This window comes from Arachis stenosperma, chromosome 6 (genome assembly GCF_014773155.1).
Source record: "Arachis stenosperma cultivar V10309 chromosome 6, arast.V10309.gnm1.PFL2, whole genome shotgun sequence".
Classification (NCBI taxonomy): domain Eukaryota; kingdom Viridiplantae; phylum Streptophyta; class Magnoliopsida; order Fabales; family Fabaceae; genus Arachis; species Arachis stenosperma.
In genome coordinates this window covers 1,703,095-1,719,746 of record NC_080382.1, presented here as the reverse complement: position 1 = coordinate 1,719,746, position 16,652 = coordinate 1,703,095, and the positions used below count along the sequence as shown (strand labels likewise).

Sequence of the window (16,652 nt, the reverse complement as noted above, 5' to 3'; positions counted from 1 at the left end):
AACTAGCAGAAGAAGTCGGTGCAACAAAGGTGATGATATACAGCGACTCGCAAGTGGTGACCTCCCAAATAAGTGGAGAGTATCAGGCAAAGGACCCAAATATGAAGAGGTACTTGGAAAAAACTTTGGAATACCTTGGGCGCTTTGCAGAAACCGAGGTCAAACACATAACTCGGGATCTAAACAGCAGAGCAGACACCCTATCCAAGTTAGCAGGTACCAAACCAGGAGGGAACAATAGAAGCCTGATCCAAGAAACCCTCCAGGAACCCTCAGTAATAAAAGACAAACAAGAAGTACTTGAGGTAGTCGGTCTAAACCTCGGATGGATGAACCCCTTAGTTGAATATATGAAATTCGACATCCTCCCTAACGAGGAGAAAGAAGCTAAAAAGATCCGAAGGGAAGCACAACACTACACCTTGGTGAGAAATATCCTCTACAGAAGGAGGATATCAACACCATTGTTAAAGTGTGTACCGACCTCAAGAACCACCGAGGTATTGGAGGAAGTACATAGTGGAATCTGCGGAAACCATCTCGGAGCAAGGTCACTAGCCAGGAAAGTAATCCGAGCTGGATTCTACTGGCCGACCTTGCAGAAAGATGCCACAGAATTTGTGAAAAAATGTCAACCATGTCAAATGCATGCAAATTTCCACGTGGCTCCACCAGAAGAGCTTATCAGTATCACTTCTCCATGGCCTTTTGCAAAATGGGGAATGGATTTGTTAGGTCCTTTTCCCCAAGCGCATGGACAAGTCAAATACCTGATCGTGGGAATAGATTATTTCACAAAGTGGATAGAAGCAGAACCATTGGCCACCATCACCGCTCAAAGAAGTCGGAGGTTCCTCTACAAAAATATCATCACAAGATATGGGATACCTTATTCCATCACTACGGATAATGGAACCCAATTCACCGATGCTACCTTCAGAAGCTTAGTAGCCAGTATGAAAACATCAGTTCACCTCGGTGGAGCACCCACAAGCCAATGGGCAAGCCGAGGCAGCCAACAAAGTCATACTGGCAGGACTAAAGAAGAGACTACAAGAAGCAAAAGGAGCTTGGGCTGAAGAGCTCCCTCAAGTGCTATGGGCTTACAGGACAACCCCCTAATCCGCCACTGGAGAAACGCCCTTCCGACTAGTCTATGGTGTGGAGGCAATGATACCAATAGAAATCAATGAGCAAAGCCCAAGGGTAATTCTCCACGACGAGATCGGAAACATACAGGGGCACAAAGAGGAGCTCGACCTGCTCCCCGAAGTCCGAGAAGATGCCCAGATAAGAGAAGCAGCGTTAAAGCAAAGGATGACTACAAGGTACAACAAAAAAGTCATTCGAAGAACATTTGCTCCAGATGATTTGGTCTTAATCAGAAACGACATTGGAGTCAACAAATCAGGAGAAGGAAAGCTCGCCGCAAATTGGAAGGGACCATACAAAGTCAATGAAGTTTTAGGAAAAGGTTATTATAAAATAATCGACCTGAACGGCACTGAGCTCCCGAGGTCGTGGCATGCTTGTAACATGAAAAGGTACTATAGCTAAAAGCGAACTCTACTCCCTGATGTACTCTTTTCCCAACTTCATGATTTTTTCCCAAAAGGGTTTTTTCTGGAGAAGGGTTTTTAACGAGGCATCATAGTAGAGGCTAAGGGAAACAGACTATGAAAACCCTTAGTAGCAAAAAGGTACCTCCCCGATTAATAAAGATCTTTTTCATCTACGATATCTCTTATATAAAATCCTTTTCATTTTTTATTTTTTGTCTTTCTACGAAACGTGCCGACTTAAGCTCGACAAAACGTGAAAATCCCATGAACCGACCTAAATGGTCGTCAGGATAAAACGACGAGGAACAAGTCGGTGTAAAGAGGTTATATGAGTTGATCGTAAAAACTCAGGAACAATCCGACTCATAAGTCGAAACGAGAGCCCGAGTAAAAATGCTCGGAAATACTTCGACCCATAAATCGGAGTGAAGGACCGAGTAGAAGAAAAACGCATCGCAAAAATAACCTAAGTCATAAGAACTCGCTAAAACAAAGTTGAGTATAGGGGATAACGAAAAGAGATTGGAAAACCTAGGAAGAAGTTTAAAGGCTGTCCTAAAAGTCCTTAAACAAGAAGCTCAGAAAAACAAACAAGCCAAAAAGAAAGGTTTTCAAGAAAAGATCAAGGGGAATTCAGAAAATCAAAAAAGCATACACGCATAAGGTAACTTAAACCCTTATCCAAAAAAGGGTATTTATTTTGTTAAAACCCTTATTAAAAAGGGTACTCATAAAATATTTTGTTTACGGCCTTAAAAGGCCAAAGAAAATTGTTCAAACACCACCAACTAGAAATAAATAAAGAGTTTAAAAAACGGGGGCCCACAGGCCGGACCCCAAATAGCCACAAATCATTTTCCAGAAGGATCACCACCGCCGGAATCAGGAGGAGCACCACCAGAGGTATCCATGGGAGATGAAGAGATAGGAGGAACTGCTGAAGAACTCGGAGCGTCTTTGGAATGAGGAGGGGACTCAATAATCCTCTGCCCCCGAGTCTTCAATTCTGACTCGGAAACAATTACGGGGGCAGGAGGATCCACGATGGCACCATCAATAACAACTTTGTCAGGATGTAAAGGAGAAAGATCCAAGTCGGGAGCAATCACCCTGACTTGCTCCAAGAAAATCCTCCAAGACTCCTCGGCGCCATCAGCAATTGAGTCCTCCAACTCATCATATGCCTTCCGAGAATTCAGCAGATCATTCTTCACGGACACAAGATCCTTGAATAAGCTTTGATAGCTGGCCTGCGCCGTCTTCCTCAACTCCATCTCCATGTTGTACTGGGCTTGCAAAGCCTTCCCTTTCTCCCGGAAGGTATCTCTCTCCTCCCTCAGCTTGGCAATCTCCTTCCTCAACTCTCTCTCATGCTCCTGATATGAGCGAAGCCTTCCCTCTAGCTCCTCGACCTTCGAGGTCGTCCCTAAAGAGCTGAGGGGAGCCTTCTCAAAGATATCCAAGAGCTTGCCACAAACCCCCGCCGCCTTGAGACTCTCCTCGACCATAGTGGTAAGGTGGCCCCGAACAGACATATCATCCATGCCTATACGAACATGGGGATAGATATTCTTTCGGACAAACTCAATAGCATCCGCCTTAACCTCACCAGAAGCACCAGACTCTAAAGTCTTGCGCTTCTTTGGATCAGGGGAAGGTCGGGCGACGGGGAGCGACTGAGGGGGGCTGAAGAAGAAATTACGATAGGCTTGGAAAGAGTCCCAACGTTCCGAGGAGGAGGAGGAGGAGAGATAACCCTGGCACCACCGGCCCGAGCGCGAGACTTGGCCTTGGCCTCCTGGACTCTCTGAAAAGATTCTTGAGCATTTGTCTTAGTCATATGGAAAAGAAAAAAGAAAATCCTCAAAGAAGTCGGGAAGTCCAAAGCTTGACTAATAAATTGATAAATTTTCAGAAAATCCCAAGAGTTGGGGTGAAGTTGGGTAGGGGCAACTCGACAGTGGTGCAAAACAGACATTTCAAATTCCGAAAAAGGAAGAAAGACACCCAGACGGGTGATCATACATTCATACATAAAGAAAAAATGAGAAGACGCCTCATTGGCCCTCCCAAAGCAAACCCGGTCTTCTGGACCCGGGACTACCAACTCATACTTCGGCTCGTCATCCTCAGAAACACAAATCCTGTGGTGAGTACGGAGATGAGTAATAAACTCCGCATCGACCAAAGGTTCCTCTCTTAGGACTGTGACATCAACCCATTGAGAAAGAGCTTCTACAGAAGACATTTTTTTTAAAAATACGACGAAAACCTACAAAGAAAAAGGAAAGAGAGGGAAAGTATTTATAAACATACTAAGGGGCATAATGGTAAAAGCGGGGCAGTCATTAATGAGAATGCACCGTTACCAAAGTCTGCGCACATCCCTAACGGACACGACGCTTGATTAGACGTAACCGTCAGAACCGAAGAGACACGGAAAGTCACGTCAGTTTCAGAAAATCATGTCGGTCCTCCAACAAGTCGACCACAATCCCGAGTAAGATACTCGAACCCAAGTCCTATAAAGATCTTGGGCTCGAGTAGGGGCACTGTTCCTACCCTGGCCCAATAATAAAGGCCCAGGTCCAAATAAAAGGCCTAGTCCAGAAGGATTGAGCCTTACCAAACACCAACCCTCACACTTAGAGGTCGGTGTCAAACCCGACTTACTCCCAAGAAGTCGGGACGGAGAATAAATGGCGGATAAGCACTCATTCAAATGAGTAACTGCCCCTAAAATCTCTCTAACTACTTTAATCGAGCCATATCTTAACCTCCCTAAGATAAAGGGACGGTTAAACCCCCTAAAAATATGGCACTACTCCAACGGTGGTTATTGGCTCACCACTATAAATACACTGACACCCCTCAGGTATCTCTAAGCCCAATACTCTCTAGACCTGCTCACACCCTTGCTAACTTAGGCATCGGAGTGTCTTTGCAGGTACCACCCCCCATTTACTCACGAGCACAAGTCGGAAGGAGGCTCCAACGTGCAAACTAGCTCGGAAGCCACCATCCGCGGACGATTGGGCCAACCAAAGCCATCCATCTTATTAATCTCCGGTTACCCATCGTAACAGTTACCATAGCTTGTTTAAATATATTGTTTATGTAATAGATTTTTCTTCTCATTCCTATAAATTAAATTTGAAACAAATTCTCGTACTCCTCCTCTTCTAGTAAACTTGGGAACGTGTTGTTTCAATTTTTGTTAGAAAAGAGTGGGTGGTTTTCAAATCTAATTAAATAAAAATAAATTTTAAGAAAAAAAAATGGTAAAGTTTAAAAATTTCAATGGATTACAAGAAAGGAAGATTGGTTGTTTAAATATAATAGAGAAAGAGAGAGTTAGTTGATACAAGTAGGCTTGGTTTGGTAAAATTTTTTGAAGGAGTGCTTGTACTTTTTAAAAGTTAAAGCTCTTTATTTTGTGTTTGGTAAATAAAAAAGATCATGTACTTGTGCTTGTAGCTTTTAAAAGATCGGGATACTTTTAAAAGCACCTAGAATAGAGTTTTTCAAAATTTAAAAGTATGGTATAACCTCATATGTTAACTAATTTTCAAATTTAATGCTTGCATTTATGTCTATTATAGTATTTTTAAATTTTAAAAGCTATTTTATCGAATACAATTGATGTTGTTTATGTTTATTAAAAACTATTTTTGATTTGATTTACTAAACATAAATGTTACAACTTTTAACTAAGCCATAGTCCGAATGTAGGAAAATTGGCAAACTTGACAAACATGGAGAGAATTTTGATGCTAACAAAACCAACACAATTTTTAACTGCTCCTACATTTGATTTTTTTTTAAATTTAATGATACAACATTTGTTAATATTTCATTCGATTCAAATAGTAACAAAATGTATTAATTTTTTTTAATTAATCTAAATTAAATTATTAATATTTTATTATTTTAAAATATATATTTTTATACTTATAAATATATATCTTATTTACAGTATAAATAAATTAATTATAAGTATATCTCATTTACCATATAAACAAGATATGTGGTTAAAAGTGTAAATAAGATATACTCATAATTAATTCCTTTACATGGTAAATGAGATAAATAATACAATATAAAAACGTAAATTGTGTCCAAATTACCTATATTGATAAATAAAATATTTATTTAAAAAAAATCCGGCTATTTGAGAGCGAATTCAATTTAATTGTAACTATTGTAACTATAAATATAAATGTGGGAATAATGACACTCCTAAATCCTAACATTACTGGTGTCCAGAATATGCACTTTGACCGCCATTAATTCTCTGAGGTGAATGTATTAAAAGTATACACAACCAAATAAGCGATAATTCTGATGAAAACAAAAAACAAAATAAATAGAATCAATAAAATAAAATATCTTCTTTTTCAAAATAAAATGCAGGCAATTACATCGGATAAATAACTAAGTTTGATTCAACTCACGTCATTTGACAACCAGAACCTTAGTGTTGAAATTTGCCTTCCTTAACAAAAATGATTATATACATGGTTAGTTATTTACTTACTAGCCTAATGTATCAGTGCGCTTGGGGTGTTGAAAAATGACTTGCCAACAACTTATTGTGATGTATATACCATTAGTCAATTACCTTCCAAATTATGTACGCCAAGGAAAATCATTTGCTGAGCTGCTGCCATCAACTGCTATATGCTTTGGAATATGCCACCCACATTCAAACAATCATTTTATTTCATTTCTGTACAGGAACCCCATCCATATTCATATAGACTGAGGTGTTGAGACATAAAATGTGTGTCAACAATCTTTAGACCAAAAGCATCCCCCATCCTCATGGTTTACCCAACGCCCAAAGCTTTTTGTAAATTTGGTGTCTTTGTTTAGCTGTACTTCAGTCTGTCCCCTTCGTCGAATCTGAAAGGCGGTCAAAACAAATCGTCATTTCTAACTGGTTGCTTACCAGAAGCCATAACTAATCAACAAGCGAGGTGTACAAGATTATTATGCAATCCAGGGAGGACAATGTTTTTTGATGTTTACTTTTCTTCCAATTTATAAGCCCCCAACTCCTCCGTCTTACCTCTGGGAAACTAAAGTATGTGATTCTGGCACTAGCATAACATATACTGACCTTTGTGCAGGATTCAGATTGTCTTGTACATCCAGTTTTCTCGGCCCTTAGTTCATTCGAAATATTTTTTGATGATACGAAGGTTGACCTGTATATTCATAAACAAAAATGGGGGGAAAAAATGAACTAGTGTAAGTATATAATCCACCATATTGATATCAATTAATGCTTATAGCATTATTGCTGTCAACAAATCCCCAACACAATAATTTTGACTACCCCATCATCCTTCAATCTATCAAATCGGACACGAACTTATAAACCATTTAACAACATATTCTCCTAAATTTCACTCGAGGATTCAATCCGGCACAAAACACAAGACTAACACCACAACCACCACCACAACCTACAAATTATATAATAATTCCCATGACAGATTAAATGCTCTTACTTATTTTAGAAATTAAGGAGCAACAGTGTAGTTTTTCAGGCATCCTACAAGTTGAACAACTTGCTAAGTTCTGGTTAAAGGAGGAATAACTGGATTCTCCTGGGCCAAGTTATATGTTATAAACATTGTGAAATGTTGTGGGCTTATAATTTGTATTTAGTAGGCTCAAACTTCAATTATGTGTTAGTGTCTACTCATTTTTTTCCCTACAGGGAAGAAGAAAACAACTCTCGAAGACATGGAAATACCTTTCTAGTGTTTCTTCTTCGCAAGAATTTGCAGAAGAAGAAGGCCAATCAACATCAAGGACATCAGAGCAGTCATATGCATTCCCATGTTCATCATAACAAATGTGATCTTCAACTGGGTCTTCGAACTCACCACTATATATTTGCCTGTATGATATTAAGAAACCATGACTAGAAAAATTTGGAAGGTTTGCATGATAAAAAAAATTTCAGGTCGAAGTAAAGATCACATCAAATAAACTTGGCAACAATTACCATGTCTGACGAACACCTATTCTCAACTTTCAACTTCAATGACAAGTTAAATTAACATGAAAATAAAGAAAAGAAATGAGATGCTGAATCTCAATAAATTCAGAATACACATCCATTATACACAACTTGTAGACAACTTCTTGTTATTTTGTGTTTACTTCACTCCGTGGCATATAGTTCATATGAAGAAGATCTAAGCTTTAACTAGCATTCTTAACTTTTTCCTCTGAAACAATCAAAGGATATAGTGCTAGTTTGAATTGGTTTTTTTGAGTGAAAAAAATACTTTTCTTAAAAATAAAATACTTTTATTAAACTTAAAACCTATTTAGATATGTCTTTTAAAAAATTATTTTTATTTTAAAAAAATTATTTACTTTTTCTAAAAGCTAACAATACCTTGCTTTTTAAAAAAAAAACTAAACCAAAAGACATTTTTAATATTTGAAAACCCTTTTTAAAAAGTCTATCCAAATATAAAATAATTTTTGTCTGTTAAAAAATATCTTTTTTAAAAAGATGAAAAAACTAAGTATTTTTTTTCAAAAGCCAATCCAAACTGACCCTATAATCTATTCAAAGAATTATCAAAGCTTAACAGTTGTACATACTTTAAGAAAATTCAAAACCACGTACTGTCTGGTTTATTGATACTGTGACATCTTTGGATGGTCTTTCAAAGAAGTTACACTACATTTTAGATAGAAGATTCTCCTTTTAGAAAAATATGAAACTTATATTTAGCCAACAAAGTGGACATAAGTATATCCAAGTACAAAATTTTAGTTTGTCTGCTTGCTGCACTATGCACAAGATTAATTAAGCATACCTGCAATGACACACATCACTTCCACAAATACGGATATCTGGAGAAACCTCTAAAAGACTATGCTGATCACTTTTTCCAGAGTGCTGACAATTTATATGTTCCATGCTCCTAATGGTAGTATCATTTTCGCAGAGAATACTTCCGTCTGATAGCGATCTTCTAATAGTCGACCTAACAAAATAAATGAATAGCATTGTTAATGTTTCAAAGGTGGAAGTCAGTCATGGAGAATATCAGTTAATAAGATTCAAGAAGCATATATCTTGCACACCCTTATTTTTCATCCACATGAATTTTAAGACTAATACTGCATAAATGGTCCATTAACCACATCATAAGTCAGAGCAAACACGTTGTTTGAAGTAAAATGACCAAATTGAGCTCTTTTCTATGTTTATTTCTTTTTTTCTTTTGGTTACAGATTAAACTGAGCATTTAATGTGGTCATTCTGTATTGTTAGCAGCAACTTCACAGAGGAATGTAGCTAGAGTACACTTTGATAAAGAGTGATAGGGAAGAAAAAAGAAGAGATGCATTCACTACTCATATTAACACTACCATGAACTACACAAGATTATCTTAGTATGCATTTGAAGTATCACTACAAAGGAATTCTGAATTCCTTGCATCACAAAATCAGCAAGTTTGATGTATAACTTCATATGCTTCTATTTCAATTTGAGAATAAGTTGACAATGAAAGCTGATTTAAATAGGAAAGTATAAATGAAATTACGCAGAAAATATCAAAATTGGCTAACGAAAGTTTGGTTGGTATATATATTAGTCAATATCTTGACTAGCATTTTGAAATACATCATCATACCTAACGTTGCTATCAACTGAAGAAGGGCCGTGTTTCCCAACAGTGCAATACTGATCTGAATCTAGCTCCCAGAGTGCTGGTTTTCCCTGTTGTGGCTGAAAATGGCCCAAGAACCTAACCAAATATAAAATCAAGCAACACAGTTTAATCTTCCACTACAATGCAACTAGGATAAGTTTATAACTATATATCACTTCTTATGGAGACAATTATCTGAACATAATCGCTCCTACTGGAAATAATTCTCTGGCCACAGCAAAATTCATTTTGCTTTAAAATTTCTATTTAGGAAATCTAAGTAATATTAATTAATTTATTTCAATCATATCCCCGATCAAATAGACGAGTGTAAGTGGGTAGAAATAATTTAGGAAGAAAGAGAATTTAGTAAGGATAATTTTCTAAATCTAAGTTTCCCTAACAATAAGGTTATTTAAATTATTGCTTAGAATTTCCAAACGGGTTAATGACAACAAATGACCCTGTTTCTTACAAGTTAATTGCTTTTTGTTTATTGCCATCCAAGTACGTGTTGCTATAATAACGCTGAAAGGATCGAATATACTCCCGTGATTGAGTTGCAGCCTTCCATTGTCCTTTTTTCTCAGAAAATATCTGTATGGAAGAATCAAATACAGGATTATCAGACACATGAAGAACTAAATTCAGACCAAACCTTTGCAAGAAAAGGACACGCAAACAGACAGAAGGGTAAAATAGTTTATCTTCTCAAAATTACATTTGGACATTTCATCCCTTAAGAACATGGTGAAATACATGTAGTTATAAGTATCCAAGTCTCTATGAATCAATGTGTTTGCACAATAACTAAACAACTGCTTCTAGTCCCAAGTTTACAATATTCAAGCAACTAACCTTAATAAAATAGATCTTCTAATCACACAATACAATTGCATCGAAAGGTCAAGCTCTTCCCTATGCAATAAATATTTAAGAACCTAGTCAATCATAAACTAAGTGAACTGTAGGCTGGGTGGGTTTAATAACTAACTGTCAACCAGGCAGAGAACAGGGAATATTTCAAGTTGCTAGTAGTTGTCCCGTGAAGTACAATAACATTTTATTGTTTCTTGCTATTCCTTGGTTATATCACAGTATTAAGTCCAGAGTTCTAGGTTGTATTTTTTATTTTGTACTCCTATTATCCTTCATGAATATCAGGGGGTCTTAATCATTGTATAGGGATAATCAAGTTGCTTCATTGTGCATAATGACATTTCAATGCATTTGGTGCAACTATGGGGGTGCAGGACATAGTGAAATAGAAATAGAGGTACTAAACACTACTGTTACAACACTACAAGCCTACAAGACTTTGAAACTTGAGTGTTCAAGGTTGGCAACCTTTCTGGCAAGAACAATCTCCCATTCCCCCCATACATGAATGTGAGAGGGAAGACAGGCATCGTGTGTGAGGTGTTGGGTGCCAGATGATATTTTGATGCATGCTGCAATACCAATTATTGAAGCCTGAAGAGTAGAAAAATGACCTTATTGTGTGCTCCAGAGCCTCCATATTGGAGAGCTAGTGTGTCACCCATGGACTCATATAATGCCATGATCTCCATTGCTATAGGATCATCAAGATCAATGTTAGAGGATTCAAAAAATCCTAAGGTTTCTAGTTGACGTCCAAGTGCAGCTAGACCATAAGCATATTGAGCAACATTAGTCCGATCTAAGCAGTCTATACAATTGGTCCTCAGGACCCCTGACTGAAACATCAGGGGTTCTATAATGTAATCTACGCTCTCATCAGCATGCAAACAGTCTTTCGCTACTCGATCCTCATCAACATTAGCCTTGTTTGAATTAGCTTGTTTGGCAGTAGAGTGCTCGTCAACACAATTCCTGCATCATGTCTCAAAAGCTTATCAGTACAATTATCAGCAAGCGTTTTGCGGGAAAAACAGTTGCTATCATTATTTGTTGGATATTTATTTATGAAAAGACTCATCCAGTTAGGTATACCATGTAACTGATCCAAATGTGTGGATGATACATCAACAAGATTTGGGTAAATAAGTCAGTTATTGTAAACTACTAATGAGAAAACCCATCAAAGATGTGTTTTCAAAAACATTTTGATTGTAATCAGCATAAAGGTAATGACAACACACCTCAGTGATTATTATCAACAACATCCACTATACAATCCAATGGCAGAAAAAGGCTGAAAGATGCTGTTTTAGTACTTACACGGAGTTGGAATATTCTATTGATCCGCCAAGCCTTCGGGTTACATGACAATAGAAGATGCCAGTTAATTTCAATGCGTCGGCAGCAACTCTTCTAAGCTTTGTCAATACATCAGTAGCTTTGCTGCTGAAGGTAATTTTCATGAATAATGTCAAAATAAACCCAAGAAAAACCTGTTCGGATTGGACCAAATATGGAATAGCAAATTACCATCTTGAGTGTTGATGAAGATCCCAATCAAAGAACCTCAGGTGTATTTCCCCACAATTTTTATTGATAAACCTAACAGCATTTGCAAACTCAACTCCAAGAATAGTTTCACGAGGCTTCTTTTCTCGTGTCTTAAATACAAGATGAAAGAAGACAGAGTCAGACCACATTATCGAGGACCACAAGCGATGATGCAATCAAGCATGCCCGGACGATTCCATACATATGTAAAAAAAATTTCTACCTTAATTAAGTTCAATATAACAATGGGGTTTCCATATCTCTTAACGAGATTTTCAAAATGAAGTTGTGTGGCTTCAAATTTCTGGTCCTTCTTTGATACTGGGAAGATAGAACAACAGTCAGTGTAAACAACAGAAAAGTGAATAACGAATAAAGGAAACTGTTGGATATCATACATATAATGTCAGGTTTCATATTCAATGGAGATGCTTCCTGAGACCAAAATAGAGGGATTGAACCCCGAATCTGCACTGCAGAACTTATTTGCATAGGGTCTCCATCATGAGCATCTGCAAAGACTATTTGCTCTGTCTCAACATCATTAGCTACTCTACCCTTTTCATTCACTCCACGTTTCAAATATCTGCACAAGATACAGTTTAGATAAACTAAGGAAGATATTCTCTAGATTTGGGAAACAACAATGACAACAAATTATGAGCAGACATAAAATAGAAAAAAACTGTATAAATCAAAGTGCACTGAGAAACCAGTACAAATTCGTAACAATATGAAGCAGCAGCTCAAAGGAAATGCTGTTATCTAGATGACCAAAAGTACAAAGGCCAAATAGTGTTCAACTTTTATCGTATCATTAACTGAGATAAAGGCTAAACAAAGTGCAAACCTGGTCCCAGCAAAATGGCGTGAGCGTCTAGCAATGATAGTCAAGATGATCTTCCTGTCAGATATAGAAAATTCGACCTAGATACCATGCCATGACAAAAAGAAATTCAGACAACACACAAGATCAGCGTGCATACAATTTTTTGAGGTGCCATCATAGTAATGATATACACAAGTACCATATAATGAATTAAGATTTAAACAACAAAACGTGTTGGAAATACTTCCCATACCAAAGAGTTGATCTAGACGAATGGATTTCCCAAAATCGCGACAACTGAAAACTATAATTTAAAAGTTTAATTGCATCGCTATTAACCACTGTCTAAAATGCTGACAAGATTAATTGCATAACTATAATGAGAGACAGACATAGTTAAGTATGATTGATGAAGTATAATGTAACAAATCTCAGCAACAGAAAAATTTTAAGGACCATAACCATATTGCTATTAGCTCTGTTAGTTGCCTTCCTTTTAAAAATCATACTATTATCCACTAAAGGAAGCTTCAACCCTACCTGTTTAAAAAAGCCATGTACTAGGGCAACTGTCCACGAAGTATTCTGCAGAGTATTCCTGATTCCACGAGTTAAATATTCGTTCCAAACAAACAATGTCTCATATGGTAACAGTCCTGGTGGGTTATTAGCAGATAAGTTCTTTTGAAGACTATGCATGATATGGTATGAGTAGCTGAAAAAGAAGTCCCTTGTAAGATCCACACTGCATAGAAGCTTCTTGTATCTAAGTCAGCAAGAGAAGAAAATGAAAAGGGTAATTAAATGGAGGAATACAAGGAATTAAAATGCTCATCAAAACAATTTATGGATTATGAAAAAGATGAAGTTGAGCAAAAGTGAAAACAGTATTTTTTCTTTTATTGGCAGGGTGTGGGGGGGTGGTTGGATAGGGAAGGGGGGTGTTCGGTGTACTGGTTCATAATAATTGCTTTGACTTAATAACAATGAACATAGCTCCAATACCAATGCAAGGATTAATGATAAAACAAAGACAACATGGGTACCACACGAACGTTTGGAAGCAAACATTGTGTTGGAAGAGACACAATCAACGTATATGTAAAGGCAAAGAATACAACTTAGAATTTAAATAATTAAATCACACAATGTATTTTTTAGGGGACAATACAAACACCTGTAAGTACAATACACCCAGTATAATTCTCAATGCCACTCTATATATTCATTTATATAAACTCCAAATATATTACAGTTACATGGAGAATTGACTAGAGACCTGTTCTCATCATTAGAATATGCCATTTTGGATAGCATGATGATATGAGGAACTGTAATCATTTGACTTTTTGTGATAGCATATATATTATGCCCACAAATTGTCCCAATCTTCTTTCTTTTTGTTATGAGCAGCATGTAGTATGGCCCAAGAAATTTTATAAATCCTAAAATAAAAGAAAATTCCATGGATTATTGATTTATTTTTATCAGTAATTGGAAGAACAACACTAGTAAAAATAAATGGTTTCTCTCACATATTACATGGATATACCTATGATTCCATAGCAAGTTGTGACAAATTTAAGTCCTCCGGTTGGCTTGTTTCCTTCATGTATCCGCCTAAGAATATCACTACTCTCAGTTTCTGAAAATACTGTTGAATCTTCACTGATAGTAAGTTCAGATGGCTCCAGTCTATCTATCTTTAAGACTTTCCAATATGTTCTGCTTTTGTCTCTTCCAATCATATAAAATTTCTGTATTTAGAAGAAACAAATATAATAATGCTGTATCAATGTTCATTCTGGTAGGTCAAAGAAAATGAAAAGAATAATATTCAACAAAGAAAAGTACTAACATCCAATTAACAAAACTACAGGAAATAACTATATGACAAAAGATCTGCTTAACAAGTAGTTTAATGTAAAGTTGCAAAATCTAAAGGCACACCCATCACAGTCATATGCATGCAATTGAGTAGAGAAATTAAAAAGCAAACTTTTCCTAAAAATTGAGAATCTGCAGGAAAAGTAGATAATCAGAAATCATAGGGAAATTCATAGTAAATCCCTATGAGGAAATTTGCCAATGAAAAGGTGAAATGTATGGTATTAGCTTTGCAAAACTAGTTGACACAGTTAGCACCATCACATGCCAGTGAAGATTAATTGGCAATATTTGCGGTTCTAGGGAAAGAAAGCATGATGATAATCACACAATGCAAAGAAGAAAAGGAACGAAAACATGATACAGGAGAAGAAAGTAAAGGTAAGGATGATGAATGCATACCGAATAGGTTTCGTAGAGCCTGAATTTCTGCATATACCGTACTTCACCGCCATCACTCAGCTTCTGCTGATGTTGACGATGGTTCTCCATCACCTTCCACACTGGAGAATCCAGCCCCTCCAATATAATGTTTTATTACCAACAATTCAAATTGAATTATTGAAGTTGAACAAGCTTGTTTGTGTCACGTGAATCAACAGAGGCTCTTCTAGTTCCAGTACACATAAAAAAGAGAGAGAAAAAAAATACATGAATGAAAAGGAGAGATAAGAAAGAAGAATCAGTAGCAGGTGTTTTCGAATAATGAATGAATGCTTAATCCAGCTGAGTGAGCCAATGACAATAACAATAACACAGAACTCAGGTTCGCCTTTGGCGGCCACCGGAAAAAGTAATCGGCAAAGGAACTTTCTGAAGTCATTAAATTAAAGACTTTTTTTTTTATGGATACTTGGATAGATTAAATTAAAGACATTGACCTTAAAGGTTATTGAAACTTACAGAGGATCATATCTGCTGGGAATGAGTCATAATAATAATAACAATATAAGAGATATTTTTTTTATAAAAAATAAGGAGACTTAAACCTGCTGCTTTTTAATGAATATGGGAAGATTATACCGTTTGAGCTACAACCCATTGATATATAAGAAATATTTTGTTGTGTGTGTATATATATATATAATATTGAGAATTAGTTTTTTAATTAATATTAATTATTTTTTTAAAAAATGTTTTATTTATTTTAAATTTTAAATCATAATTTATAGTTCTAAATTTTAAATTTTAAATCTTAGAATTTAAATTTTTTAAAAAACATGAAAATTTTTAAAATTAAAAAAATTAACTAACTAAAAGTTAATTTCTAAATTTTTTATTTATATTATATAATTAACAAAAAAATGAAAAATTGTTGATCATAAATTTTAAATTCAAAAGTGTTATATAAAATATAAAATATTTATTATCTTAACTAATGTTATATTTATTATTATTATGTATCTTTTAACAAATATAATTTATAAATAATAAGATATTTTTACATAAAATATCTAAATATCAATTTTTTTTAAAACTAAAAAAAAAACTTAAGATAAGATATATTTTTTAAAAACTCATTCAAACAAAATCTTATTCTCTTTATAGTTTATAATCACATTGAGTGTGCACAAATTTTTTGTTTTGACCGCACTAATATATTTGGATTTCTATTTTCTGGTGATGGGTATTTTCTCTCTGTAGTCGTTTATACACTAGTAATTATAAAAAGTTATCTGATACAACTTTTTAAAACAGTATTTTTACACAAAAAATATTTCTTTAGCAAGTAATATGTTAAAAAACATTTTTAAAAATATAATTTTATTAAAAAATAAAAACTTCTTTTATTTAAAACAAATTATCAACTTTTCAATTAAAAAAGATATTTATATTTTTTTCTATATTATTTTTAATGATGAAATATCTTCTTTTAAAAAGATATAAAAAAATTTGAAGTCAATCAGAACAAAGTCTAATCAATCATTGATGCATTTTTCTTTTTGTTAGTGTATTTAATTTCTTTTCTGTAACTTCCTCAACTTCTTGTTTACTCGTTATTTTATTCTTTGGAATGTTAATACTTAATTGCAATGTTCTTTGAAAATAAAAATATGTTCATTGGATTAAATGTTTTGAGTTGATTTGTCCGAGTTGAATTGAGGTAGCAACATCGAATAACCAAAATATGAAACATGTAACATCCTAGAGACCTAAATCTATTTTATTTTTTTAAAGAAGGATTTAAACTCACATGTACTTTGTACATGTCAAAAGTTATTAGTAGTAAAAAATTTTAACTTATTATT

The 16,652-nt window shown here is 35.3% G+C and overlaps 1 protein-coding gene across 2 annotated transcripts; it reads right to left on the bottom strand.

Annotated features, from left to right (window-relative positions):
• Positions 1-5,960: 5,960 nt before the first annotated feature.
• On the bottom strand, positions 5,961-15,290 carry LOC130932636 (phosphoinositide phosphatase SAC2-like). Of its 2 annotated transcripts, none has more exons than XM_057862002.1 (16): positions 14,806-15,290; positions 14,069-14,273; positions 13,796-13,961; positions 13,057-13,282; positions 12,538-12,614; positions 12,086-12,273; positions 11,911-12,008; positions 11,667-11,797; positions 11,457-11,582; positions 10,748-11,108; positions 9,730-9,851; positions 9,237-9,350; positions 8,411-8,581; positions 7,327-7,473; positions 6,685-6,772; positions 5,961-6,467 (listed from the first exon to the last, which is right to left on the bottom strand). In XM_057862002.1, exons 1-16 carry the CDS (start codon positions 14,893-14,895, stop codon positions 6,351-6,353), a joined length of 2,427 nt encoding a protein of 808 aa, XP_057717985.1. In that variant the 5' UTR covers positions 14,896-15,290; the 3' UTR covers positions 5,961-6,350. The 2 variants fall into 2 exon arrangements, with proteins under 2 accessions (XP_057717985.1, XP_057717986.1); XM_057862003.1 differs by having other exon boundaries at positions 11,457-11,579.
• Between the last annotated feature and the right edge of the window lie 1,362 nt (positions 15,291-16,652).

Coding starts and splice junctions, on each gene's coding strand:
- LOC130932636 (XM_057862002.1), bottom strand. CDS start 14,895: ATGGAGAACCATCGTCAACATCAGCAGAAGCTGAGTGATGGCGGTGAA. Junction 8,582..9,236: donor TCAGTTGATAGCAACGTTAG/GTATGATGATGT, acceptor TTATTTTGTTAG/GTCGACTATTAGAAGATCGC. Junction 6,468..6,684: donor AATCTGAATCCTGCACAAAG/GTCAGTATATGT, acceptor ACCGCCTTTCAG/ATTCGACGAAGGGGACAGAC.